The 27,956-nt window shown below is 42.3% G+C and overlaps 1 protein-coding gene across 10 annotated transcripts; it reads left to right on the top strand.

Annotated features, from left to right (window-relative positions):
• The first annotated feature begins 157 nt into the window (after positions 1 to 157).
• Positions 158 to 27,956, top strand: LOC118943934 (butyrophilin subfamily 2 member A1-like). 10 transcript variants are annotated; one of them, XM_036960982.1, is made up of 14 exons: positions 158 to 458; positions 11,056 to 11,130; positions 11,364 to 11,714; positions 11,859 to 12,140; positions 12,267 to 12,548; positions 14,463 to 14,576; positions 15,458 to 15,478; positions 16,250 to 16,270; positions 16,515 to 16,535; positions 16,935 to 16,955; positions 17,200 to 17,220; positions 25,292 to 25,312; positions 26,676 to 26,702; positions 27,142 to 27,956. In XM_036960982.1, the coding sequence occupies exons 2-14, from the start codon at positions 11,061 to 11,063 to the stop codon at positions 27,669 to 27,671; spliced, it is 1,782 nt and encodes a 593-aa protein (XP_036816877.1). In that variant the 5' UTR covers positions 158 to 458; positions 11,056 to 11,060; the 3' UTR covers positions 27,672 to 27,956. The 10 variants fall into 10 exon arrangements, with proteins under 10 accessions (XP_036816877.1, XP_036816875.1, XP_036816876.1 ...); XM_036960980.1 differs by having other exon boundaries at positions 11,038 to 11,130; XM_036960981.1 differs by lacking the exon at positions 158 to 458 and adding an exon at positions 1,823 to 2,111.

Raw genomic sequence — 27,956 nt, 5'->3', positions numbered from 1 at the left:
TCAAAGCCCCTCAAACGCAATAGCATCAGCAATCCCATGGTTTATAAATAATTGGTTTCACCTCTGTATTTTGGATTGAAAAGAGGCCAGGTAGTAGAGATTACCAGACCCAGTGAGACTGCTGGACGACATCCCCTACAGGCTGGTCCAGTGAGGATTTCAATGTATGTTGCTGCAGTGTCTGGCTAAGGAACAGTGAGCCACTACTGAGCCAATAAAACTCAGTTCACTTATGTATTATTCTACAGCTGGCCTCATCCCTTTGGATGAAGCTGGGCTTTTGTTCCTTTTTTGTAAAGTTTCGTAAGTTTTGTTCAATAAATCCTTAGACATCTAAAAATATAAATAAGTGAGTTACAGCGTGCTGTAGCCTACTTTCAGTTTCGCACTTCACCAAAGTAAGAATACTTTCATTTTCACTCCACACCCTTTTCTTTTCCGACGGGCTGTAAAAGACGGTAAGAATATTTCTCAATATAATTAAAACTGGGTTATGTTGAGGATTTCTTTGTCAGCTATGCTTAAGAAACTAAAACCTAAAGCAGAGCTCTATAGCATAGTTAGACCAATCATAGTTGATCATGAAAAGTTAAACATCCTGTGAAATGGCAAACTGTAAATTGCCATGCTATTTCATTATTCATATGTATTTATTAGATTATACAAATACTACTAAACCACATCCAAATGTTTACATTTTCTAAAGACAAATGTTAGGGAAATTAGAATTTTAACTTTAGTCTATAGTCTATTTCAGTGGTGGTCAGTGCCATTTAAGATGTTGTTTTTTTGTTAGCGTGGCCTTATTTCTATTACAGCATATTTGATGAATATCATTCATATTCCATTCATCCAGTTCAATGTAACAGCGATCGGTTTAGGCTACTACATGAAACTCAAATGTTCCCTATACCCATCATGAGATACATGATGAGCTACAACCTAGCCTGTGAATGAAAGTTTACAATGTACTGTAGGTGCACACAGGTCGACTGATAATGTTGAGGTGACACATTCAAAACCGCCTTGCACACTCTTGCAAGCGTCTAGCTGATCTAGGGTTTAATCATTAGTCCAACAGTTGCAAATGTCTCCTCGGGCCCAGGTAAATTAGAATGGACTGGACCAAAAGTATTTGGCTGGGAGAGAGAGGCTGTCAGATGTAATACCCAACCACAGTGGCAGTGGGCCGCAGTCCACTCGCCTGGGCCAGTCAGACACACAGCACTTGGTTATTTTTTTTAAGCGGGGGGTTATTTATATTTTGCGTTGCATCCGCCCCAGCTCACCCGGAAAACTCCGGTGCTCCAGATGGCAGCCAGTCCGTCATTGCTCCTCCTCATTTGCTAAATATATTTAGGATGCAATATAAATGCATGTATTAATGTCTACATTCGTTATTGCCACGTTTATTCTATTACAGACACCTTAATACACACTTTTAAATGTTATTATGTGCCAAACATACACATATACATATATTTATTTTTAACACGTAAAAACATTTTCCTTCAAGTATTCTTTGTTGTTGTTGAGAGTACTAATGTTAATGTCCGCAATACAACAACATAAAATACTTAAATACATGTAATTTTGTCATTTTAATTTAAATACACTAGAATATGGTGTGCCAATATGTCAGACCGGTCGCTTCAAAGCCCCTCAAACGCAATAGCATCAGCAATCCCATGGTTTATAAATAATTGGTTTCACCTCTGTATTTTGGATTGAAAAGAGGCCAGGTAGTAAAGATTACCAGACCCAGTGAGACTGCTGGACGACATCCCCTACAGGCTGGTCCAGTGAGGATTTCTAATGTATGTTGCTGCAGTGTCTGGCTAAGGAACAGTGAGCCACTACTGAGCCAATAAAACTCAGTTCACTTATGTATTATTCTACAGCTGGCCTCATCCCTTTGGATGAAGCTGGGCTTTTGTTCCTTTTTTGTAAAGTTTCGTAAGTTTTGTTCAATAAATCCTTAGACATCTAAAAATATAAATAAGTGAGTTACAGCGTGCTGTAGCCTACTTTCAGTTTCGCACTTCACCAAAGTAAGAATACTTTCATTTTCACTCCACACCCTTTTCTTTTCCAACGGGCTGTAAAAGACGGTAAGAATATTTCTCAATATAATTAAAACTGGGTTATGTTAAGGATTTCTTTGTCAGCTATGCTTAAGAAACTAAAACCTAAAGCAGAGCTCTATAGCATAGTTAGGCCAATCATAGTTGATCATGAAAAGTTAAACATCCTGTGAAATGGCAAACTGTAAATTGCCATGCTATTTCATTGTTCATATGTATTTATTAGATTATACAAATACTACTAAACCACATCCAAATGTTTACATTTTCTAAAGACAAATGTTAGGGAAATTAGAATTTTAACTTGAGTCTATAGTCTATTTCAGTGGTGGTCAGTGCCATTTAAGATGTTGTTTTTTCGTTAGCGTGGCCTTATTTCTATTACAGCATATTTGATGAATATCATTCATATTCCATTCATCCAGTTCAATGTAACAGCGATCGGTTTAGGCTACTACATGAAACTCAAATGTTCCCTATACCCATCATGAGATACATGATGAGCTACAACCTAGCCTGTGAATGAAAGTTTACAATGTACTGTAGGTGCACACAGGTCGACTGATAATGTTGAGGTGACACATTCAAAACCGCCTTGCACACTCTTGCAAGCGTCTAGCTGATCTAGGGTTTAATCATTAGTCCAACAGTTGCAAATTACCTCGGGCCCAGGTAAGTTAGAATGGACTGGACCAAAAGTAATTGCCCCCCCCCCCCCCCCCAAAGTCAATGCTTTGTAGAGCCACCTTTTGCAGCAATTACAGCTGCAAGTCTGTTGGGGTATGTCTCTATAAGCTTGGCACATCTAGCCACTGGGATTTTTGCCCATTCTTCAAGGCAAAGAAGAATGCTCCAGCTCCTTCAAGTTGGATGGGTTCTGCTTGTGTACAGCAATCTTTAAGTCGTACCACAGATTCTCAATTGAATTGAGGTCTGGGCTTTGACTAGGCCATTCCAAGACATTTAAATGTTTCCCCTTAAACCACTCGAGTGTTGCTTTAGCAGTATGCTTAGGGTCATTGTCCTGCTGGAAGGTGAACCTCCATCCCAGTCTCAAATCTCTGGAACACTGAAACAGGTTTCCCTCAAGAATTTCCCTGTATTTAGCGCCATCCATCATTCCTTCAATTCTGATCAGTATCCCAGTACCCCCCGAGGAAAAACATGGGATGGGATGGTATTCTCGGGGTGATGAGGGTTGTTGGGTTTGCGCCAGACATAGCATTTTCCATGATGGCTAAAAAGCTCAATTTTAGTCTCATCTGACCAGAGTACCTTCTTCCATATGTTTAGGGAGTCTCCCACATGCCTTTTGGAGAACACCAGACGTGTTTGTTTATTCTTTTCTTTAAGCAATGGCTTTTTTTCTGGCCACACTTCCCTAAAGCCCAGGTCTGTGGAGTGTACGGCTTAAAGTGGTCCTATGGACAGATACTCCAATATCCGCTGTGGAGCTTTGTTGCCTCACTGATTAATGCCCTCCTTGCCTGGTCCGTGAGTTTTGCTGGGCGGCCCTCTCTTGGCAGGTTTGTTGTGGTGCCATATTCTTTCAATTTTTTAATAATGGATTTAATGGTCCTCTGTGGGATGTTCAAAGTTTCAGATATACACTGCTCAAAAAAATAAAGGGAACACTAAAATAACACATCCTAGATCTGAATGAATGAAATATTCTTATTAAATACTTTTTTCTTTACATAGTTGAATGTGCTGACAACAAAATCACACAAAAATCATCAATGGAAATCAAATTTATCAACCCACGGAGGTCTGGATTTGGAGTCACACTCAAAATTAAAGTGGAAAACCACACTACAGGCTGATCCAACTTTGATGTAATGTCCTTAAAACAAGTCAAAATGAGGCTCAGTAGTGTGTGTGGCCTCCACGTGCCTGTATAACCTCCCTACAACGCCTGGGCATGCTCCTGATGAGATGGCGGATGGTCTCCTGAGGGATCTCCTCCCAGACCTGGACTAAAGCATCCGCCAACTCCTGGACAGTCTGTGGTCCAACATTTGTTGGTGGATGGAGCGAGACATGATGTCCCAGATGTGCTCAATTGGATTCAGGTCTGGGGAACGGGCGGGCCAGTCCATAGCATCAATGCCTTCCTCTTGGATCTTGGATCATTGTTACTCTAACTTCCGCGACGCATATAAGGCCCTGCCCCGCCCTTCTTTCGGAAAAGCTGACCACGACTCCATTTTGTTGATCCCTGCCTACAGACAGAAACTAAAACAAGAGGCTCCCACGCTGAGGTCTGTCCAACGCTGGTCCGACCAAGCTGACTCACTTCCGTCATCATGAAGTGCTTTGAGAGACTAGTCAAGGACCATATCACCTCCACCCTACCCGACACCCTAGACCCACTCCAATTTGCTTACCGCCCAAATAGGTCCACAGACGATGCAATCTCAACCACACTGCACACTTCCCTAACCCATCTGGACAAGAGGAATACCTATGTGAGAATGCTGTTCATCGACTACAGCTCGGCATTCAACACCATATTACCCTCCAAGCTCGTCATCAAGCTCGAGACCCTGGGTCTCGACCCCGCCCTGTGCAACTGGGTACTGGTCTTCCTGACGGGCCGCCCCCAGGTGGTGAGAGTAGGCAACAACATCTCCACCCCGCTGATCCTCAACACCGGGGCCCCACAAGGGTGCGTTCTGAGCCCTCTCCTGTACTCCCTGTTCACCCACGACTGCGTGGCCACGCACGCCTCCAACTCAATCATCAAGTTTGCGGACAACACAACAGTGGTAGGCTTGATTACCAACAACGACGAGACGGCCTACAGGGAGGAGGTGAGGGCCCTCGGAGTGTGGTGTCAGGAAAATAACCTCACACTCAACGTCAACAAAACTAAGGAGATGATTGTGGACTTCAGGAAACAGCAGAGGGAACACCCCCCTATCCACATCGATGGAACAGTAGTGGAGAGGGTAGCAAGTTTTAAGTTCCTCGGCATACACATCACAGACAAACTGAATTGGTCCACTCACACAGACAGCATCGTGAAGAAGGTGCAGCAGCGCCTCTTCAACCTCAGGAGGCTAAAGAAATTTGGTTTGTCACCAAAAGCACTCACAAACTTCTACAGATGCACAATCGAGAGCATCCTGGCGGGCTGTATCACCGCCTGGTACGGCAACTGCTCCGCCCACAACCGTAAGGCTCTCCAGAGGGTAGTGAGGTCTGCACAACGCATCACCGGGGGCAAACTACCTGCCCTCCAGGACACCTTCACCACCCGATGTTACAGGAAGGCCATAAAGATCATCAAGGACATCAACCACCCGAGCCACTGCCTGTTTACCCCGCTATCATCCAGAAGGCGAGGTCAGTACAGGTGCATCAAAGCTGGGACCGAGAGACTGAAAAACAGCTTCTATCTCAAGGCCATCAGACTGTTAAACAGCCACCACTAACATTGAGTGGCTGCTGCCAACACACTGACACTGACACTGACTCAACTCCAGCCACTTTAATAATGGGAATTGATGGGAAATTATGTAAATATATCACTAGCCACTTTAAACAATGCTACCTTATATAATGTTACTTACCCTACATTATTCATCTCATATGCATACGTATATACTGTACTCTATATCATCGACTGCATCCTTATGTAATACATGTATCACTAGCCACTTTAACTATGCCACTTTGTTTACATACTCACCTCATGTATATACTGTACTCGATACCATCTACTGTATCCTGCCTATGCTGCTCTGTACCATCACTCATTCATATATCCTTATGTACATATTCTTTATCCCCTTACACTGTGTATAAGACAGTAGTTTTGGAATTGTTAGTTAGATTACTTGTTGGTTATTACTGCATTGTCGGAACTAGAAGCACAAGCATTTCGCTACACTCACATTAACATCTGCTAACCATGTGTATGTGACAAATAAAATTTGATTTGATTTGATTTGATTTTGACACACTCCAGCCACATGAGGTTTTGTCTTTGTCTTGCATTATGAGGAACCCAGGGCCAACCACACCAGCATATGGTCTCACAAGGGTTCTGAGGATCTCATATCGGTACCTAATGGCAGTCAGGCTACCTCTGGCGAGCACATGGAGGGCTGTGTGGGCCCCCCAAAGAAATGCCACCCCACACCATGACTGACCCACCGCCAAACCGGTCATGCTGGAGGATGTTGCAGGCAGCAGAACGTTCTCCACGGCGTCTCCAGACTGTCACGTCTGTCACGTGCTCAGTGTGAACCTGCTTTCATCTGTGAAGAGCACAAGGGCGCCAGTGGCGAATTTGCCAATCTTGGTGTTCTCTGGCAAATGCCAAATGTCCTGCACGGTGTTGGGCTGTAAGCCCAACCCCCACCTGTGGACGTCGGGCCCTCGTACCACCCTCATGGAGGGCTTTAATGATGATAAATACAATCCACCTGTGTGTAATCAAGTCTCCGTATAAATGCACCTGCACTGTGATAGTGTCAGAGGTCCGTTAAAAGCGCAGAGAGCAGGGAACACACCAGGCAGGTCCGAGATACTGTTGTGAAGAAGTTTAAAGCCGGATTTGGATACAAAAATATTTCCCAAGCTTTAAACATCCCAAGGAGCACTGTGCAAGCGATAAAATTGAAATGGAAAGAGTATCAGACCACTGCAAATCTACCAAGACCTGGCCGTCCCTCTAAACTTTCAGCTCATACAAGGAGAAGACTGATCAGAGATGCAGCCAAGAGGCCCATGATCACTCTGGATGAACTGCAGAGATCTACAGCTGAGGTGGGAGACTCTGTCCATAGGACAGTCGTATATATATATCAGTCGTATATTGCACAAATCTGGCCTTTATGGAAGAGTGGCAAGAAGAAAGCCATTTCTTAAAGATTTCCATAAAAAGTGTTGTTTAAAGTTTGCCACAAGCCACCTGGGAGACACACCAAACATGTGGAAGAAGGTGCTCTGGTCAGATGAAACCAAAATTGAACTTTTTGGCAACAATGCAAAACGTTATGTTTGCCGTAAAAGCAACACAGCTCATCACACTGAACACACCATCCCCACTGTCAAACAATGTGGTGGCAGCATCATGGTTTGGGCCTTCTTTTCTTCAGCAGGGACAGGGAAGATGGTTAAAATTGATGGGAAGATGGATGGAGCCAAATACAGGACCATTCTGGAAGAAAACCTGATGGAGTCTGCAAAAGACCTGAGACTGGGACGGAGATTTGTCTTCCAACAAGACAATGATCCAAAACATAAAGCTAAATCTACAATGGAATGGTTCAAAAATAAACATATCCAGGTGTTAGAATGGCCAAGTCAAAGTCCAGACCTGAATCCAATCGAGAATCTGTGGAAAGAACTGAAAACTGCTGTTCACAAATGCTCTCCATCCAACCTCACTGAGCTCGAGCTGTTTTGCAAGGAGGAATGGGAAAATAATTCAGTCTCTCGATGTGCAAAACTGAGAGACATACCCCAAGCGACTTACAGCTGTAATCGCAGCAAAAGGTGGCGCTACAAAGTATTAACTTAAGGGGGCTGAATACTTTTGCACGCCCAATTTTTCAGTTTTTGATTTGTTAAAAAAGTTTAAAATATCCAATAAATGTCGTTCCACTTCATGATTGTGTCCCACTTGTTGTTGATTCTTCACAAAAAATACAGTTTTATATCTTTATGTTTGAAGCCTGAAATGTGGCAAAAGGTCGCAAAGTTCAAGGGGGCCGAATACTTTCGCAAGGCACTGTATATAGGATCACCACTTTATTTTAAGAATGTGAAATGTCAGAATAATAGTAGAGAGAATGATTTCTTTCAGATTTTATTCTTTCATCACATTCCCAGTGGGTCAGAAGTTTACATACACTCAATTAGTATTTGGTAGCATTGCCTTGAAATTGTTTAACTTGGGTCAAACGTTTCGGGTAGCCTTCCACAAGCTTACCACAATAAGTTGGGTGAATTTTGGCCCATTCCTCCTGACAGAGCTGGTGTAACTGAGTCAGGTTTGTAGATCTCCTTGCTCGCACACACTTTTTCAGTTCTGCCCACAAAGTTTCTATAGGATTGAGGTCAGGGCTTTGTGATGGCCACTCCAATACCTTGACTTTGTTGTCCTTAAGCCATTTTGCCAGAACTTTGGAAGTATGCTTGGGGTCATTGTCCATTTGGACAATTATTATTGTCCATAATTTTCCTTCCTCATGATGACGTCTATTTTGTGCACCAGTCCCTCCTGCAGCAAAGCACCCCCCCCAACATGGTAGGGCCGCACACAATTGACCCAGCGTCGTCCGGGTTTGGCCGGGGTAGGCCGTCATTGTAAATACGAATGTGTTCTTAACTGACTTGCCTAGTTAAATAAAGGTTAAAATATATATATTTTTTAAAATATGCTGCCACCCCCGTGCTTCACGGTTGGGATGGTGTTCTTCGGCTTGCTATACATCCACAGGTACACCTCCAATTGACTCAAATGATGTCAATTAGACTATCAGAAGCTTCTAAAGCCATTACATATTTTTCAGGAATATTCCAAGCTGTTTAAAGGCACAGTCAACTTAGTGTATGTAAACTTCTGAACCACTGGAATTGCGATACAGTGAATTATAAGTGAAATAATCTGTCTTTAAACAATTGCTGTAAAAATTACTTGTGTCATGCACAAAGTAGATGTCCTAACCAACTTGCCAAAACTATATTTTGTTAACAAGACATTAATGGAGTGGTTGAAAAACAAGTTTTAATGACTCCAACCTAATTGTATGTACACTTCCGACTTCATCTGTATATACAGTGGGGCAAAAAAGTATTTAGTCAGCCACCAGTTGTGCAAGTTTTCCCACTTAAAAATATGAGAGAGGCCTGTAATTTTCATCAAAGGTACACTTCAACTATGACAGACAAAATGAGAAGAAAAAAAATCCAGAAAATCACCTTGTAGGATTTTTAATGAATTTATTTGCAAATTATGGTGGAAAATAAGTATTTGGTCACCTACAAACAAGCAAGATTTCTGGCTCTCACAGACCTGTAACTTATTCTTTAAGAGGCTCCTCTGTCCTCCACTCGTTACCTGTATTAATGGTACCTGTTTGAACTTGTTATCAGTATAAAAGACACCTGTCTACAACCTCAAACAGTCACACTCCAAACTCCACTATGGCCAAGACCAAAGAGCTGTCAAAGGACACCAGAAACAAAATTGTAGACCTGCACCAGGCTGGGAAGACTGAATCTGCAATAGGTAAGCAGCTTGGTTTGAAGAAATCAACTGTGGGAGCAATTATTAGGAAATGGTTGACATAAAAGACCACTGATAATCTCCCTCGATCTGGGGCTCCACGCAAGATCTCACCCCGTGGGGTCAAAATGATCACAAGAACGGTGAGCAAAAATCCCAGAACCATACGGGGGGACCTAGTGAATGACCTGCAGAGAGCTGGGACCAAAGTAACAAAGCCTACCATCAGTAACACACTATGTCGCCAGGACTCAAATCCTGCAGTGCCAGACGTGTCCCCCTGCTTAAGCCAGTACATGTCCAGGCCCGTCTGAAGTTTGCTAGAGAGCATTTGGATGATCCAGAAGAAGATTGGGAGAATGTCATATGGTCAGATGAAACCAAAATATAACTTTTTGGTAAAAACTCAACTCGTCGTGTTTGGAGGACAAAGAATGCTGAGTTGCATCCAAAGAACACCATACCTACTGTGAAGCATGTGGGTTCAAACATCATGCTTTGGGGCTGTTTTTCTGCAAAGGGACCAGGATGACTGATCCGTGTAATGGAAAGAATGAATAGGGCCATGTATCGTGAGATTTTGAGTGAAAACCTCCTTCCATCAGCAAGGGCATTGAAGATGAAAAGTGGCTGGGTCTTTCAGCATGACAATGATCCCAAACACACCACCCGGGCAACAAAGGAGTGGCTTCGTAAGAAGCATTTCAAGGTCCTGGAGTGGCCTAGCCAGTCTCCAGATCTCAACCCCATAGAAAATCTTTAGAGGGAGGTGAAAGTCCATGTTGCCCAGCAACAGCCCCAAAACATCACTGCTCTAGAGGAGATCTGCATGGAGGAATGGGCCAAAATACCAGCAACAGTGTGTGAAAACCTTGTGAAGACTTACAGAAAACGTTTGACCTCTGTCATTGCCAACAAAGGGTATATAACAAAGTATTGAGAGAAACTTTTGTTATTGACCAAATACTTATTTTCCACCATAATTTGCAAATAAATTCATTAAAAATCATACGTGATTTTCTGGATTTTTTTTTCTCATTTTGTCTATCATAGTTGATGTGTACCTATGATGAAAATTACAGGCCTCTCTCATCTCTTTAAGTGGGAGAACTTGCACAATTGGTGGCTGACTAAATACTTTTTTGCCCCACTGTATGTACACAGTGCCGTGAAAACGTATTTGCCCCCTTTCTGATTTTGTCTATTTTTGCATATTTTTGATAGTGAATGTAATCAGATCTTCAATCAAAACTTAAAATTAACCTGAGTTTAGAAATATATTTTTTTTAAATTATATATTATATTTATTTAATTGACAGTTATGCAACATCCAATTCCGCTGTGTGAAAAAGTTATGTCCCCCTTAAACTCAATAAGTGGTTGTGCCACCTTTAGATGCAATGACTGCAACAAAATGCTTCCTGTAGTTATTGATCAGTCTCTTGGTTTTATCTGAAAGGAGCCATAGCAAGATACTGAAGGTCTATTGGTTATATCTGAAAGGGGCCATAGTAAGCTGCTGAAGGTCTATTGGTTTTAACTGAAAGGGGCCATAGTAAGATACTGAAGATCTACTGGTTTTATCTGAAAGGGGCCATAGTAAGCTGCTGAAGGTCTATTGGTTTTATCTGAAAGGGGCCATAGTAAGATACTGAAGATCTACTGGTTGATTTCTAGTTTTGATCTTTATAATTGATGTTTCTATGTTAGACCTATTGTCTCTTTCAGGAATAATGGAGACTGGACCAGACAGTCTGTTTTTGACTCTCCTGCTTCTCCTCCACAGTTCACACTCTGTATCTGGTAATTATTATGCTCACTTCATCTTATTGTGTGTTTTGACTCATGCAGTAACTACAGGGCTTCCTCTGTGTGTGTGTGTGTGTGTGTGTGTGTGTGTGTGTGCATGCGCGTGCGAGGTTGCATTATTACTTAGATTTTTTATGTTTTGAAATCTCTGAATTACATTTGACAGTCTGTCTTTAGTTGTGGGTGATGTATCTAAATGCTCCTTAATTTCTGTCTGTTCTCTTCAGAGAGGTTTGAGGTTCTTGGTCCATCTGATTCCATTGTTGCTGTGGCTGGTGATGACATCATTCTGCCCTGTTACCTCAAACCCAACATCAGCGCTGAGGACATGACAGTGGACTGGCTGAACCTGGACTTCTTAGACGGTCGTGTCTTTCGTTACCAAAACCACAGAATCATACGAGAGGATCAGATTCTCTTCTATAGTGGAAGAACTTCACTGTATGAAGAGGAACTATGGAGGGGCAACACCTCTTTGAAACTGACCAGGGTACAAGGCACTGATGAGGGACGTTACAAATGCTTAATTCAGTCAAAGAGCTGGTATGATGATTTCACTGTTCAAGTCCTCGTTAAAGGTGAGGTTTATTTTCATGTTAATGTAATAATCTCACTACAGTACAATGACATCACCTCTTTCCTTCATATTACTGGACACAGTATGTGTCTATTTGTTCACAGCCTGTCACCAGTTAACATCCAGTCTGTCTGTGTGTCTGTAGCTGTAGGATCCAAGCCAGTGGTGTCCATTGAGGGACACAGAGAGGGAGGGATGGGTCTGCTGTGTGAAACAGAAGGATGGCACCCTGAGCCTGAGCTGGTGTGGCTGGACAGTAAAGGAGTCCATCTCTCTGCTGGTCCTCCTGAGATAGATAAAGACTCCAAGGGATTCTACACAGTCAAACAACATGTCATTGTCCAGGAGACTGACACCAACCGCTTTACCTGCAGAGTCCAACAGAGCCAGATCAATGAGAAGATGGAGACAGAGATTCACCTCCCTAGTGAGTAACAACATAATATTATTTAGACATGAAACATTGGAGATATTGATGTGTTAATATACAGCATGTGTCTATTTGTTCACAGCCTGTCACCAGTTAACAGCCAGTCTATCTGTGTGTCTGTAGTTGTAGGATCCAAGCCAGTGGTGTCCATTGAGGGACACAGAGGGGGAGGGATGGGCCTGCTGTGTGAAACAGAAGGCTGGCACCCTGAGCCTGAGCTGGTGTGGCTGGACAGTAAAGGAGTCAATCTTTCTGCTGGTCCTCCTGAGATAGATAAAGACTCCAAGGGATTCTACACAGTCAAACAACATGTCATTGTCCAGGAGACTGACACCAACCGCTTTACCTGCAGAGTCCAACAGAGCAGGATCAATGAGAAGATGGAGATGGAGATTCACCTCCCTAGTGAGTAACAACACAATATTATTTAGACATGAAACACTGGAGATATTGTACCAAACCCTGTTGTTGATGTGTAATGATGTGTGGTAGTATTAGTACCCAACCCTGTTGTTGATGTGTGGTAGTATTAGTACCAAACCCTGTTGTTGATGTGTGGTAGTATTAGTACCAAACCCTGTTGTTGATGTGTGGTAGTATTAGTACCAAACCCTGTTGTTGAATGATGTGTGGTAGTATTAGTACCAAACCCTGTTGTTGATGTGTGGTAGTATTAGTACCAAACCCTGTTGTTGATGTGTGGTAGTATTAGTACCAAACCCTGTTGTTGAATGATGTGTGGTAGTATTAGTACCAAACCCTGTTGTTGATGTGTAATGATGTGTGGTAGTATTAGTACCCAACCCTGTTGTTGATGTGTGGTAGTATTAGTAACAAACCCTGTTGTTGATGTGTGGTAGTATTAGTACCCAACCCTGTAGTTGATGTGTGGTAGTAGTAGTACCAAACCCCTGTTGTTGGTGTGTGGTAGTATTAGTACCCAACCCTGTAGTTGATGTGTGGTAGTGTTAGTACCAAACCCTGTTGTTGATGTGTGGTAGTATTAGTACCAAACCCTGTTGTTGATGTGTGGTAGTATTAGTACCAAACCCTGTTGTTGATGTGTAATGATGTGTGGTAGTATTAGTACCAAACACTGTTGTTGATGTGTAATGATGTGTGGTAGTATTAGTACCAAACCCTGTTGTTGATGTGTGGTAGTATTAGTACCAAACCCTGTTGTTGATGTGTGGTAGTATTAGTACCAAACCCTGTTGTTGATGTGTAATGATATGTGGTAGTACTAGTACCAAACCCTGTTGTTGATGTGTAATGATGTGTGTGGTAGTATTAGTACCAAACCCTGTTGTTGATGTGTTTGGTAGTATTAGTACCAAACCCTGTTGTTGATGTGTAATGATGTGTGGTAGTATTAGTACCAAACCCTGTTGTTGATGTGCAATGATGTGTGTGGTAGTATTAGTACCAAACCCTGATGTTGATGTGTGGTAGTATTAGTAACAAACCCTGTTGTTGATGTGTAATGATGTGTGGTAGTATTAGTACCAAACCCTGATGTTGATGTGTGGTAGTATTAGTACCAAACCCTGATGTTGATGTGTGGTAGTATTAGTACCAAACCCTGTTGTTGATGTGTAATGATGTGTGGTAGTATTAGTACCCAACCCTGTTGTTGATGTGTAATGATGTGTGGTAGTATTAGTACCAAACCCTGATGTTGATGTGTGGTAGTATTAGTACCAAACCCTGATGTTGATGTGTGGTAGTATTAGTACCAAACCCTATTGTTGATGTGTAATGATGTGTGGTAGTATTAGTACCAAACCCTGTTGTTGATGTGTGGTAGTATTAGTACCAAACCCTGTTGTTGATGTGTGGTAGTATTAGTACCAAACCCTATTGTTGATGTGTAATGATGTGTGGTAGTATTAGTACCAAACCCTGTTGTTGATGTGTGGTAGTATTAGTACCAAACCCTGTTGTTGATGTGTGGTAGTATTAGTACCAAACCCTGTTGTTGATGTGTAATGATGTGTGGTAGTATTAGTACCAAACCCTGTTGTTGATGTGTAATATGTGTGTGGTAGTATTAGTACCAAACCCTGATGTTGATGTGTGGTAGTATTAGTACCAAACCCTGTTGTTGATGTGTAATGATGTGTGTGGTAGTATTAGTACCAAACCCTGTTGTTGATGTGTGGTAGTATTAGTACCAAACCCTGTTGTTGATGTGTGGTAGTATTAGTACCAAACCCTGTTGTTGATGTGTGGTAGTATTAGTGCCAAACCCTGTTGTTGATGTGTGGTAGTATTAGTGCCAAACCCTGTTGTTGGTGTGTAATGATGTTTGTGTTTTAGGTGAGTTATTTGATACAACCCCATGGAGAATATCCTTCATTGTGTTATGCTGTCTGGGAGCCATCACTGTGATTGGGTTATCTCTGGCTATCTACTGCATACGTAATAAAAAAGGTAATGGACAGATTATATGAATGTTTCATTGTTAGAAATAAATGTCTGCAATGTATTTTTTCAACCTCAACACATTCACAGTGGTTGTATTCTATGGATACAGGATAATATACTAAACCTGCAGGTGATTCACATGTTGACACTGATGACTGATTTTAACCTGCAGGTGATTCACATGTTAACACTGATGACTGATTTTAACCTGCAGGTGATTCACATGTTGACACAGATGACTGATTTTAATCTACATGTGATTAACATGTTAATCAGGTGTGATAATAGATCAACTCAAACTGCAGAGTGGAAAGTAATGCTTTTATTGTCCTTAACTCTGATACACCTGGATCACTGATGGACCGGTCACATTAATGTTGATGTTCTAGAACAGGATGTGTTGAGCCTGTAGAGGACCACTAGACTAGAGAGAGGTAGTCTCTGATACACATGGATCACTGATGGACCAGTCACATTAATGTTGATGTGTGTGTTGAGGCTGTAGAGGACCACTAGACTAGAGAGAGGTAGAATCTGATACACTTGGATCACTGATGGACCAGTCACATTAATGTTGATGTTGATGTTCATGTTCACGATGTTCTCACTGTCTTCCATCTACTCTACATGTTTACAGATGACCTCAGGAAGGAGAGGAGGAAGTAGTATCTTTAAATCACCACATTGATAACAAATACACCAATGTCTCTTCTATAGATTTAACTTCTAGTGAAGTAGAACACTTCATGTTGTTTATATTAATGTTCCCTGACTTTTATCTGATGTTGGATCATTGATATGAGACAAGGAGTCCCAGAGAGAGACTACATCTTCTAGTGTTCATGTTAATGATGTTCTCACTGTCTTCCATCTACTCATGTTTACAGATGACCTCACTAGGAAGCTAGGTAAGTAGTGTCTTCAGATGATCACTTTGCTAAATTTAATTAAACACAGTTTTTTTTTAGCACAAAGGAACAATCGGTTTGTTGCTACATCAATTTTTTGACTTATAAATTAATTATATGTACCCACTGATTCTTGAAGAATATAACTTATAAATTATTAAAGAGCTTAGTTTAACCGTTGTACCCCATCAGAACTCAAAATATAACCTTGTTTTATCTCAATGTTTGTAAACAAAGTAAATGCAAGCAAACACTATACAGCCTCCAAACATATTTAAAACTATAATGTATATACAGTATAATGGATGGTCAGTCCTTACGTCCATAGATCTGTCTATGAATTTGAGAGTGATATTATTTCTCCAGCCCCTCCCTCAGTTTATTACCAAAACAACAGTGGCTGGGATCACACTTTGTTATTGTTTCAGCTTCTGATTGGCCCTAGTTGTTCCTTCTGATGTTGGAACAGTGGTATGAGACAAGGGCCAGGAATTAAATTCAAGGCGCATTATAACACCACACACTATAACAGACTTTTACAGGTATTTTACACTTGAGTCGACATGTGCAGTGTTGACCATGAATACAATCTCCATGATTGCTGGTGGAAAATGTCTTTAAAAAAGTGCTTTGTCAGATGTGAAGTGCCCTGCGGTATACTGCACACATTGGATTGAATCCTGACCAAGGAGTCCCAGAGAGAGACGACATCTTCTAGTGTTCATGTTAATGATGTTCTCACTGTCTTCCATCTACTCTACATATTTACAGTTAACCTCGGGGACCAGAATTGTAAGTACTGTCTTCAGATCATCACTTTGATAACATTATTAGAACCACAAAAGTAACATTTTCTTTAATTTACTGACTTCAAGTAGGAAAACGTTTTAAGAAGGTTATTTTCAGCTCATTGAAGATGTTAGTTCTGATGTTGGAACATTGATATGAGACAAGGAGTCCCAGAGAGAGACTACATCTTTTAGTGTTCCTGTTAATGATGTTCTCACTGTCTTCCATCTACTCTACATGTTTACAGATGAACTCTGGGAGCACAAATGTAAGTAGTGTCTTCAGATCTTCACTTTACTAGAATTATGTGAAGCATGTTAAGTCTTTTTTTGTGGCTGAGCACATTGAAAATGTTCCTTCTGATGTTGGAACAGTGTTATGATACAAGGTCCGGGATTCATTTCAAGACTTATTATAACACAGCACACTATAAGAGACTTTTAAAGGTATTTTAGACTTGAGTTGACATGTGCAGTGTTTACCATGAATGTGAAATGAATGCCGGTGGAAAATGCCTTTAAAAGTGCATTGTCAGCTGTGAAGTGCCCTGCAGTATAGAGCACATTGGATTGAATCCCGACCAAGGAGTCCCAGAGAGAGACTACATCTTCTAGTGTTCATGTTAATGATGTTCTCACTGTCTTCTATCTACTCTACATATTTACAGATTACCTCACTGAGAATCGAGGTAAGTACTGTCTTCAAATCATCACTTTGATAACGTTATTAGAACCACAAAAGTAACATTCTCTTTAATTTACCGACTTCAAGGACGAAAACGTTTTAAGAAGGTTATTTTGAGCTCATTGAAGATGTTCCTTCTGATGTTGGAACATTGACATGAGACAAGGAATCCCAGAGAGAGACGACATCTTCTAGTGTTCATGTTGATGATGTTCTCACTGTTTTCCATCTACTCTACATGTTCACAGATGTCCTCAGGAAGGAGAAGGGTAAGTAGTGTCTTCAGATCATCTCTTTGCAAGAATTATGAGAACCATTTTATAAAGGCTATTCGTAAACCAATTCAAAACTTACCTTGAGGCCACAGGTACGTGATGAACAGACAGTTTGGAACCTTTAGCCCATCAACACTTTGTACAGAGATAAGAGTCATATTGCTGAGAACCATGTCCCCAGAGACACATTTTCTTCTCGTGTTAATTTTTGTTGCTCCTGCAACTCAGGAAGATACTCTTTGGTCCACCTCTTCCAGAACAAGTCTGGCATACGCTGAGAGTACAAACCATTAGGAACACCTTCCTAATATTGTGTTGCAACCCCTTTTGCCTCAATTTGTTAGGGCATGGACTTTACAAGGTGTTGAAAGCATTCCCAAAGGATACCAGTCCATGTTGACTCCAATGCTTCCCACAGATGTGTCAAGTTGGCTGGACATCCTTTGGTGGTGGACCATTCTTGATACACACAGAAAACTGTTGAGAAACCAACACTTGACTCATCTGACGTCAAGCTATAGACCTGTATCCTTTTCTTTTTTTCCAAAACAATTGAGCGTGCTATCTCTGATCAACTCTCTCGTTATTGCTCTCAGAACAATCTTCTTGACCCTAACCAGTCAGGCTTCGGCCCGGGTCACTCAACCGAGACTGCTCTTCTTTGTGTCACGGAGGCTCTCCGTACTGACAAAGCAGACTCTCTCTCATCTATTCTCATCCTCCTAGATCTATCCACTGCCTTCGACACTGGGAACCATCAGTAGAGAGGATCTGGGTCTGCACCATGTTCTCTCACTACTGGTGTTCCCCAGGGTTCTGTTCTAGTTTATCTCCTCTTCTCTCTATACACCAAGTCACTTGGCTCATTCATATCCTCACACCTCTCCATCACAATTGACAACTCCACAGTGTCGCACACCCAGAGTGCAAAGAACCTTGGCGTGAACCTGGACAACAGCCTGTCGTTCTCTGAAAACATCAAAGCAGCGTCTCGCTACCGCAGGTTCATGCTCTACAACATCCATATGACCATACCTCACACAGGAAGCAGCACAGGTCCTAATCCAGGCACTTGTCATCTCCAGTCTTGACTAATATAAATCTCTGTTGGCTGGGCTCTCTGCTTGTGCCATGAAACCTCTGCAATTTATCCAGAATGCTACAGCCCGCCTGGTTTTCAACCTTCCCAAGTTCTCTCATGTCAACCCGCTCCTTTGCACAATCCACTGGCTTCCAGTCAAATCTTGCATCCACTACAAGATCATGGTGCTTGCCTACGTAGCAGCAAGAAGAACTGCCCCTCCCTTCTTTCAGGCTATGAGCAAACCCTACACCCCGTTCTGCCACCTCTGGTCTCTTGGCCCTCCCACCAATAGGCTAAAGTACAGGCAGGGAAAAGGCTAATGATGTAGTCTGGGAGATCAGGCAATAGGTTGATAACAGGAAATCCAATAGGCTAAAGTACAGGCAGGGAAAAGGCTAATGATGTAGTCTGGGAGATCAGACAATAGGTTGATAACAGGAAATCCAATAGGCTAAAGTACAGGCAGGGAATAGGCAAAAGGCATCGTTAGTGAGGCAGGTAAAAACTATCATACATGGGAGGAGTAAATTACGGGAAAACCAACGCTTCGAAAAGATGTGTGTCACAAAACAACCAATACCTCACAATGATGGGGTGCAAAGAACTGAACTAAATAGGTGTGATAATGACATACAGGTGTGTGATCAGAATTCAGGTGATTGGGATCTGGAGAATGAGCTGTGTTCAGGGGATCTACGTGTTTGAGAGTGTGAGCTGGAAAGTGGGCTGGAATGTGAGCTGTGTTCAGGGGATCTACGTGTTTGAGAGTGTGAGCTGGAAAGTGGGCTGGAAAGTGAGCTGTGTTCAGGGGATCTACGTGTTTGAGAATGTGAGCTGGAAAGTGGGCGGGAAAGTGAGCTGTGTTCAGGGTATCTACGTGTTTGAGAGTGTGAGCTGGAAAGTGGGCTGGAAAGTGAGCTGGAAAGTGAGCTGCGTTTAGGGGATCTACGTGTTTGAGAGTGTGAGCTGGAAAGTGTGCTGGAAAGTGAGGTGTGTTCAGGGGATCTACGTGTTTGAGAGTGTGCGTTGGAAGCAGACACTACAATTCCCTCTAACTTTTTATGTTCTGCCCATGTTAGATGTGTTTCTTGAATAAACGCAACATCAGTCTTTAGCTTTTTCAAGGACATAAGGACTTCGTTTAACAGGACCGTTCAGTCCATTAATGTTTAATGATGTATGATTTACTATCTTAGCCACATTGTTCACTTAATATATGAACGCAAATGTCATGATTATTTCCAATAAGGGTGTGGGATATTCTATTGCCTATTTTCAGAGAGCCTGTAGTCAAACACATATTATAAAGTGAAGGTCTCTCACAAAACAGTATTGTAATATAAAGTAAACAGAACAAACAATTCCCCTCCTCCCCCAGTGCTGTTCTTGAATGTGCCCACCACAAATCCCACCTGTAGTGGAGCTACGCTCCCAGGGTCACTATTCCTAAATTACATTTCTAACATAAAGGCAAACATGAACCTGGAGCACAAGGCCAGTAAATTAACAAACAGAGATAATTCTTCACCCATCCTTATATGATGCAAGTCAAAAACAAAACCAATAATGGGTGTCCTGATCCCAACACACATACCATGACAAGGAGCAAAATAAAAATATAAGACTTCATGGCTTAGTCGTATAAAAAGGTCTAAAATCATATTGATGCCTCTGAGGACCATGCCTGTCCCAAATAACAACTTAAAACAATGTCACTCTGATAAAAAAATGTATTGTTTGTGTACATGGACATTGGGATGTCAGAATCTTCTTGGGATGTCATTGATCTGTCAGTAAGCTACTGCAAAGCAGTCCTACCAGTTATGCAAGTAATAAGGCAGGCTAGTGGGACACAGCCCAGCTAGCAGTGAAATTAACGTGGTCCGCTATCCAATCAACCATGTCCTGAGCCACTCGCCTCTAGTCCGCTGCTTCTTCGGGGGCGATTTGACACTCGCCTCTGTCCGTCATGGATGATTCTCATTGTTGCAGGTTGAAGCGGCGCAAAGGGAATGTTCTTGGAATTAAATTATTTTTTCACCTGGTCGAATTCCTTCCTGTGTTTGATTATCCCGGGACTCATGTCTGGAAATAATTTAATCGCCTCCCCGTTGTATAGGATCACTCCTTTCTCCTTGAAATGTTTGGCCACGGTTCTGAAAACTTTCTCTCTGTCCTGGTACCTCAGGAACCGAACAAGGAAGGGTTGTGGGTTCTGATCAGGGGATGGGTGAAGGGCGAGTGACCTGTGTTCCCTTTTGATAACCAGGGGTTCCTCCAAATGTTCTTTGCCCTGTAGGGAGGGGATAATGGCAGTAGAGAAATCAATGGGGTCGGTCCCCTCACAAGCCTCGCGGAGGCCGATAATTCTAATGTTACTTGGCCTGCTGTAGTTTTCTAAATGGTTCACCTTATTCATCAGGTATTGTTGGTTTTGCTCAGTTTCTGTAGTTCTGTCCCCATTCCCTCAAGCTTGTCCTCAGCAGCTCTTCAGCTTCTTCCATCTGTGATCCTAGCGTGTTGATAATCGTTGTCAAACCTTAGTTGGTGTTTTTGATTTCAGCCAACTGTGCTGAGATGGAGCAGCTGAACTCAGACGGTTTCAAGTTAAATTGTGCTGTGAGGGAGTTATGGCCTTCTTTGATCACTTTGAGGATGTGAGCTAGCCTAACTTCTTCCTAAAGTGACATCTTGGGTTTCCAAGGAGGCCATGGTCAGAGGTTCTTGCTCTGTCGTTTCTTGCTCTGTTTCGGTTCTTCCTATGCATTTTTTTGTCTCGTAGGCATATTACCACTCTTGGCTACAGTGTATCAATAAGTATGGGTGAAGTTATCAAGTTGTAGGTTAAGCTTTTAAAGATTGGTTGACCTTATGAGGCTATCCTGGCTTAGTAACCAGATGAGCAAACCTTCCATTTCTCTCTTGTAGGTCATAAACCGACTCTACATTTTCTTTCAACGTTTATGGCAGCTTTGAGACTATGGCTCTCATATTTGATTGGCTGTCCATTTCCTCCATATATTGTACATTATCCATAGTGTTGTAGCATTCTGTAAGGATTCAGAATCTTCAGTCTTGTTGGACGACCAGCTGAGAGCTTTCTCAATATAAACTGTGATGATTCTATACTAGTCTCCAAAGTGCTTTTTTCAGAAGTATTTTGGCCTCTGCATACCCTCTGTCAGCCTCCATATGTTGGTAAATGTGGACTAAATCTCTGGCTAATCTGACCATAACTATCCTCCTTAATCCTGTTTACAAGTAACAACTCAAACAGGAAGTACCAGTGACACGCTCAATTCGGAAGTGGTGAGGAGTTTACCACATCAGTCACCTGCTTCATTAAAGTGCATCGACGACATCGTTCCCACAGTGGCCGTACATACAAGTCCCAACCAGAAGCCATGGATTACAGGCAGCATCCGCACTGAGCTAAAGGCTGCCGCTTTCAAGGAGCAGGACACAAACCCAGACGCTTAGAATAAATCATGTTATTCCCTCCGATGAATCATCAAACAGGCAAAGCATCAATACAGGAGTAAGATCAAATCCTACTACACAAGCTCTGACACTTGTCAGATGTAGCAGGGCTCGCAAACTATCACAGATTAGAAAGGGAAACGCAGCCACAAGCTGCCCAGTGACTTGAGCCTAGCAGATGAGCTAAATGCCTTCTACGCTCCTGTCGAGGGAAGAAACACTAAACCATGAGTTCCGGGCGGCTGTGTGATCATGCTCTCGGTAGCCAATGTGTGTGAGACCTTTAAACAGGTTTTTCACTCACAAGGCTGCAGGGTCAGACGGATTTGCAGGGCTCGTACTCAGAGCATGCGCTGACCAGCTGGCAAGTGTCTTTACTGACATTTTCAACCTTTCCCTGACCCAGTCTGTAATACCTTCATATTTCAAGCAGACCACCATAGTCCCTGTGTCCAACAACGCCAAGGTAACCTGTCTAAATGACTATTGCCGCTTAGCACTCACATCAATATCCTTGAAATGCTTTGAAAGGCTGATGGCTCACATCAACACCATCATTCAAGACACCCTGGACCCACCCCAATTCGCATACCACCCCAACAGATCCACAGATGACACAATCTCTATTGCACTCTACACTACCCTTTCCCACCTGGACAAAAGGAACACCTACGTGAGAATGCTGTTCATTGACTACAGCTCAGCATTCAACACCATGGTGCCCTCCAAGTTCATCACTAAGCTCAGGACCCTGGGACTGAACACCTCCCTCTGCAACTGGATCCTGGACTTGCTGACGGGTCGCCCCAAGGTGGTGAGGGTAGACAACAATACATCCGCCATGCTGACCTTCAACATGGGGGCCCCTCAGGGGTGCGTACTTAGTCCTCTCGGGTACTCCCTGTTCACCCATGACTGCATGGCCACTTAGAACTCCAACACCATCATTAAGTTTGCAGACGGTGGTATGCCTGATCACTGAAAACAATGAGACAGCCTTGGGGAGGAGGTCAGATACCTGGCAGTGTGATGACAGGACAACAACCTCTCCCTCAACGTCAGTAAGACAAAGGAGCTGAGCCAAGATTTGATTTGGGTTGCCCCATGGTGAATTTCTCCAAAAGGTACAGCCTGTCTTTGCTGTTCTCGGTCCGGTCTTCGATAGCATGTTCAAAGCCATGCACACAGAACCAGTAGTCTAGTGGGTCACCCTTAAACACTGGTACAAAGATATGTAGTCTAGTGGGTCACCCTTAAACACGGGTACAAAGAACCTGTAGTGTGGTGGGTCACCCAGTGGTACACTAAGAGGTGGTAATTAGGACAAACTTTGTTGCCTTGTGAGTTGACCTATGATGAACAGTGCTGTATGTGGTGGTAGTTATAACATAGTACTTTGACCCTGGCCATGTGCAGTATAAACAGAGCTGTATGTGGGGGTAGTTATAACATACTACTTTGACCCTGGCCATGTGCAGTATAAACAGAGCTGTATGTGGTGGTAGTTATAACATACTACTTTGACCCTGGCCCTGTGCAGTATAAACAGAGCTGTATGTGGGGGTAGTTATAACATACTACTTTGACCCTGGCCATGTGCAGTATAAACAGAGCTGTATGTGGGGGTAGTTATAACATACTACTTTGACCCTGGCCCTGTGCAGTATGAACAGAGCTGTATGTGGTGGTAGTTATAACATAGTACTTTGACCCTGGCCCTGTGCAGTATGAACAGAGCTGTATGTGGTGGTAGTTATAACATAGTATATTGACCCTGGCCCTGTGCAGTATGAACAGAGCTGTATGTGGTGGTAGTTATAACATAGTACTTGGACCCTGGCCCTGTGCAGTATGAACAGAGCTGTATGTGGTGGTAGTTATAACATAGTACTTGGACCCTGGCCCTGTGCAGTATGAACAGAGCTGTATGTGGTGGTAGTTATAACATAGTACTTGGACCCTGGCCATGTGCAGTATAAACAGAGCTGTATGTGGGGGTAGTTATAACATAGTATATTGACCCTGGCCCTGTGCAGTATGAACAGAGCTGTATGTGGTGGTAGTTATAACATAGTACTTGGACCCTGGCCCTGTGCAGTATGAACAGACGTGGTGGACAATGGGGATCCCAGGTCAGCCATGATGTGTGACTGTGAGGTATGGAGACCTGTGACAACCTGAGTGGTGGTGGTCACCATTTTATTTTGAGTAACCTTCCCCATGGTATCTTCAGGCCTTCCCATTGCATTCAGGTATCGTTCATTAAATCATCTGATATGTTTCCCCATTCCTTGAGTGGCTTCCTACTCATGGAATACATTCATCTTAGTCACTTCTAACACTGTCACAGGGAACATTCATTTACAGTTGAGGAGCGCCACTAGTTCTACCTCCGGTCCGATGAAATGTTCGCCTCTTTACCTCCGGTCTGATGAGGGATGACGTTCATAAACCTTTCGTCAGCGTTCCATTCAGCAACGTTTTTTGTCAAATATAACGGCAATTCGTAATCCAGTCATGTGATGTCGCCATCAGACGCGCTTCCAAAGTAACTACAAAACAGGGAATCCAACACTTCTATAGTGTAACAACAGAAATGTATTTGCCAGACAAAGGCCCCACAGGTAATTTCATAGGCTAGAAAACAAAAGAGTATATAGTAGAAGGTTTCTTAGTTCATGTAATAGTGATTAAAAAACTGTATTGTAACGCCTTACCTGAGTCCTAGCTGACACATAATGCCAATGTTCTCAATTTTAATTATACACACGAGTGCCCTTTACTCACTTACTGGTTCCAAAACGAAACCCCTCTTTTGAAAAGGTTCTTCAAAGCACCCCTTAAGTCTACAAAGGTTCAAAATGAACTGACGGGCCTCCCAAGTGCCGCAGTGATCTAAGGCACTGCATCAGGCTAGCTGTGCCGCTAGAGATTATGGGTTTGAGTCCAGGCACTGTCGCAGCTGGCCGCGACCGGGAGACCAATGGGGCCCAGCATCGTCCGGGTAGGGGAGGGTTTGGCCGGCAGGGATGTCCTTGTCCCATCGCATACCAGCGACTCCTGTGGCGAGACGGGCGCAGTGCACGCTGACACCGTCGCTAGCTGTACGGTGGTTCCTCCGACACATTGGTTCGGCTGGCTTCCGGGTTAAGTGGGCATTGTGTCAAGAAGCAGTGTGATTTGGTTGGGTTGTGGTTCGGAAGAAATTGAAAAAATGACCTTTGCCTCTCCCGAGTCCGTACGGGAGTTGCAGCGATGAGACTAGACTGTAACTATCAACTGGGGAGAAAAAGGGGTAAAATACACAAAATTAAATACGACCTGATGGCAGAGTTCTTAAATTAACCGTAAGGTTTTTTTTAAACCTTATATTATCCTTAAAGATCATACAGGAACCTTTTATTTATATAGTGTAGACTGGAGAGGTAGCCAACACATGTTGATTCCCCCTTGGACACCACTGATGTGTCTAATTGACTATATGTATCTGTTTATCTGTAGAAATCCTGACTTCTCAGCTGGGTAAGTATTAAGGCTTTGTTACCTACTGTATATGATGGCTTATAAATGTTAGCTTTGTCAATGGAGTTGAGTGGTGATGAGTGTGTGTGGACTGTACCTCCGACTATCAGTCGATACTTGTAAATTCTTAAACTCTTACCGTGAACCTGTTTGTCCTGTGTAATTGTGTGACTTTCTTTGTTTGCTGAAATCTGTAGTTCATTAAAGTAGCATTTTAGGGGACCTCTGCCAAAGGAGTTGTTGTGTGAAGGAGCAGCCCATCATTGCACGGCTGATTTAAAAAAACAAACATTTGGCAGTGAACGCCTAGAATAAAATGTTTAATGAAGGACTATGAATTAAAAAATGTTTTTCCAAGGACTGCCCCTTTGAAGTAACATTGCAGTGAAGTAAAATAAATGGATGTAGTGATACTTTCTACCACCAGAGGGAGGCAAATACACGTTTATTTTACTGAGGATGTTGACATGGTCCTTGTAAGGTCTGGATGGTCTTCTGACTTATAAAACGGTGGGAAATCAAACAAAGAAGTCATGTAAACATAAACAAAGAAGTCATGTAAACATAAACAAAGAAGTCATGTAAACATAAACAAAGAAGTCATGTAAACATAAACATATTTTTTAGTAATTCAGTCTAAGGCACTGCATCTCAGTGCTAGAGGCGTCACTACATGGTTTGATCCCGGGCTGTATCCCAACTGGCTGTGATCGGGAGTCCCATAGGGCGGCGCACAGTTGGCCCAGCGTCGTCCGGGTTAGGGGAGGTTTTGGCCGGGGTAGGCCCTCATTGTAAAATAAGAATTTGTTTCTTAACTGAATTGCATAGTTAAATAGAAGTTAAATAAAACAAATATTAGTTAATTATTGATGTTACTGAACTGCTGTATTTGAAGTACAACTCCCTTCTGCGCAGTTTCAATGATGTTGCTACGGCAACTCAAGCTGTTTCTACCATCCCTGACTATCCCATCAAACTATCAATCAGTTTCTTTTTCACTTTTTCACTTCTTCAGTCACATTCCTGTAGCCAAAAAAAACACATTTAGCTTCCTATCACATATGGAAAAGAAAAAGGTTTATGAATGAATTTATGGAGGGTTCCTGTCAAAATGATTTATTATATATACTGTGCGTATACTGTATAACAAATTGGCTCTTGGTCTCCCCACCTTCCTGGGACTGCTGGGGTGTCAGATATGCCAGTGTTTCTCCCCATATGTTCACTAAGATTCAAATTATTATAGGTCTTCATAGTTTGAGGTCTGGGTTGAACAACACAAATGTGCACTTACAGTTGTTTGTGATATCCATCAGTATGTTGCTCATTTTCATAACCAACCGTCTCTTACTCTATATTTCAGATTTTGAAACCATCAGAAGACATGCAGGTGTGTTTTATACTCTGTGACATCCACAAATTAATACATACCATATGAAACGTAACATAATATACCAAATAGAGTGTCTAGGATTTACTTACAGAATAATAGTAGTGATGTCATTGTGTTTACCATAGTGTATTATACCACTGATGATGATGTCATTATGTCATCGTGTTTATCATAGTGTATTATACCACTGATGTTGATGTCATGATGTCATTGTGTTTACCATAGTGTATTATACCACTGATGTTGATGTCATGATGTCATTGTGTTTACCATAGTGTATTATACCACTGATGATGATGTCATTATGTCATCGTGTTTAGCATAGTATATTATACCACTGATGTTGATGTCATGATGTCATTGTATTTACCATAGTATATTATACCACTGGTGTTGATGTCATTGTGTTTACCATAGTGTATGTTTCTCTCCACAGTGGATGTGACTCTAGACCCTGATACTGCACATTGTAAACTTATCCTGTCTGATGACGGGAAACAAGTGAGACATGGAGAACTAGATCAGGTTCTCTCTGACAACGGGAAGAGGTTTACAAATTGGTCCTGTGTCCTGGGAAATGTGGGCTTCTCAGGGAAGTTCTACTATGAGGTGAAGGTGGAGGGGAAGACTGAGTGGACTTTGGGGGTGGTCATACAGTCCATCAATAGGAATGAGAGTTTTATACCAATGCCTAATAATGGATACTGGACTGTGGAGCTGAAGGATGGAGAGTGCACAGCTAATGCAGATTCCCCTGTCACCTTCACCCCGAGAGAGGGGCCCCTGAAAGTGGGGGTGTTTGTGGATTATGAGAAGGGTCAGGTCTCCTTCTACAATGTGGAGGACAGGTCTCATATCTACTCTTTCACTGGCTGCTCCTTCACTGAGAAACTCCATCCATTCTTCAACCCTGGTGGTTCAGATAGTATTCCACTGGTCGTCTGTCCTGTGGATGCCACTGACTGACTGTTTTAAATCAAACAAGGTGCAATTGTTATTTGTGAAATGCTTGTTACTCTACTAATGTGCAGTAAATATACTGTATATAATTTTTAAAAAAGTGCTGAACAAGTAGTTATATTGACAACGTCTGTCCTAGCTCGCTCATTTATGTCTTAATCGAAATTATTTATTGTCTCTTATCCGCTCCTCATTCCCTTATGCCATAGTTTGTACATCTCAATTGTCAGTAGAAACCACATTTGTTTAAACAAGTCAGCAATATTTTTTAAGAAGGCAGTAAATGAGGCT

The sequence above is a fragment of the Oncorhynchus mykiss genome, chromosome 23 (genome assembly GCF_013265735.2).
Source record: "Oncorhynchus mykiss isolate Arlee chromosome 23, USDA_OmykA_1.1, whole genome shotgun sequence".
Taxonomy (NCBI): Eukaryota; Metazoa; Chordata; class Actinopteri; order Salmoniformes; family Salmonidae; genus Oncorhynchus; species Oncorhynchus mykiss.
This window is presented reverse-complemented; position numbering and strand designations above follow the sequence as displayed.

Coding starts and splice junctions, on each gene's coding strand:
- LOC118943934 (XM_036960982.1), top strand. CDS start 11,061: ATGGAGACTGGACCAGACAGTCTGTTTTTGACTCTCCTGCTTCTCCTC. Junction 11,715..11,858: donor TGTTCAAGTCCTCGTTAAAG/GTGAGGTTTATT, acceptor GTGTGTCTGTAG/CTGTAGGATCCAAGCCAGTG. Junction 17,221..25,291: donor TGTCCTCAGGAAGGAGAAGG/GTAAGTAGTGTC, acceptor GTTTATCTGTAG/AAATCCTGACTTCTCAGCTG.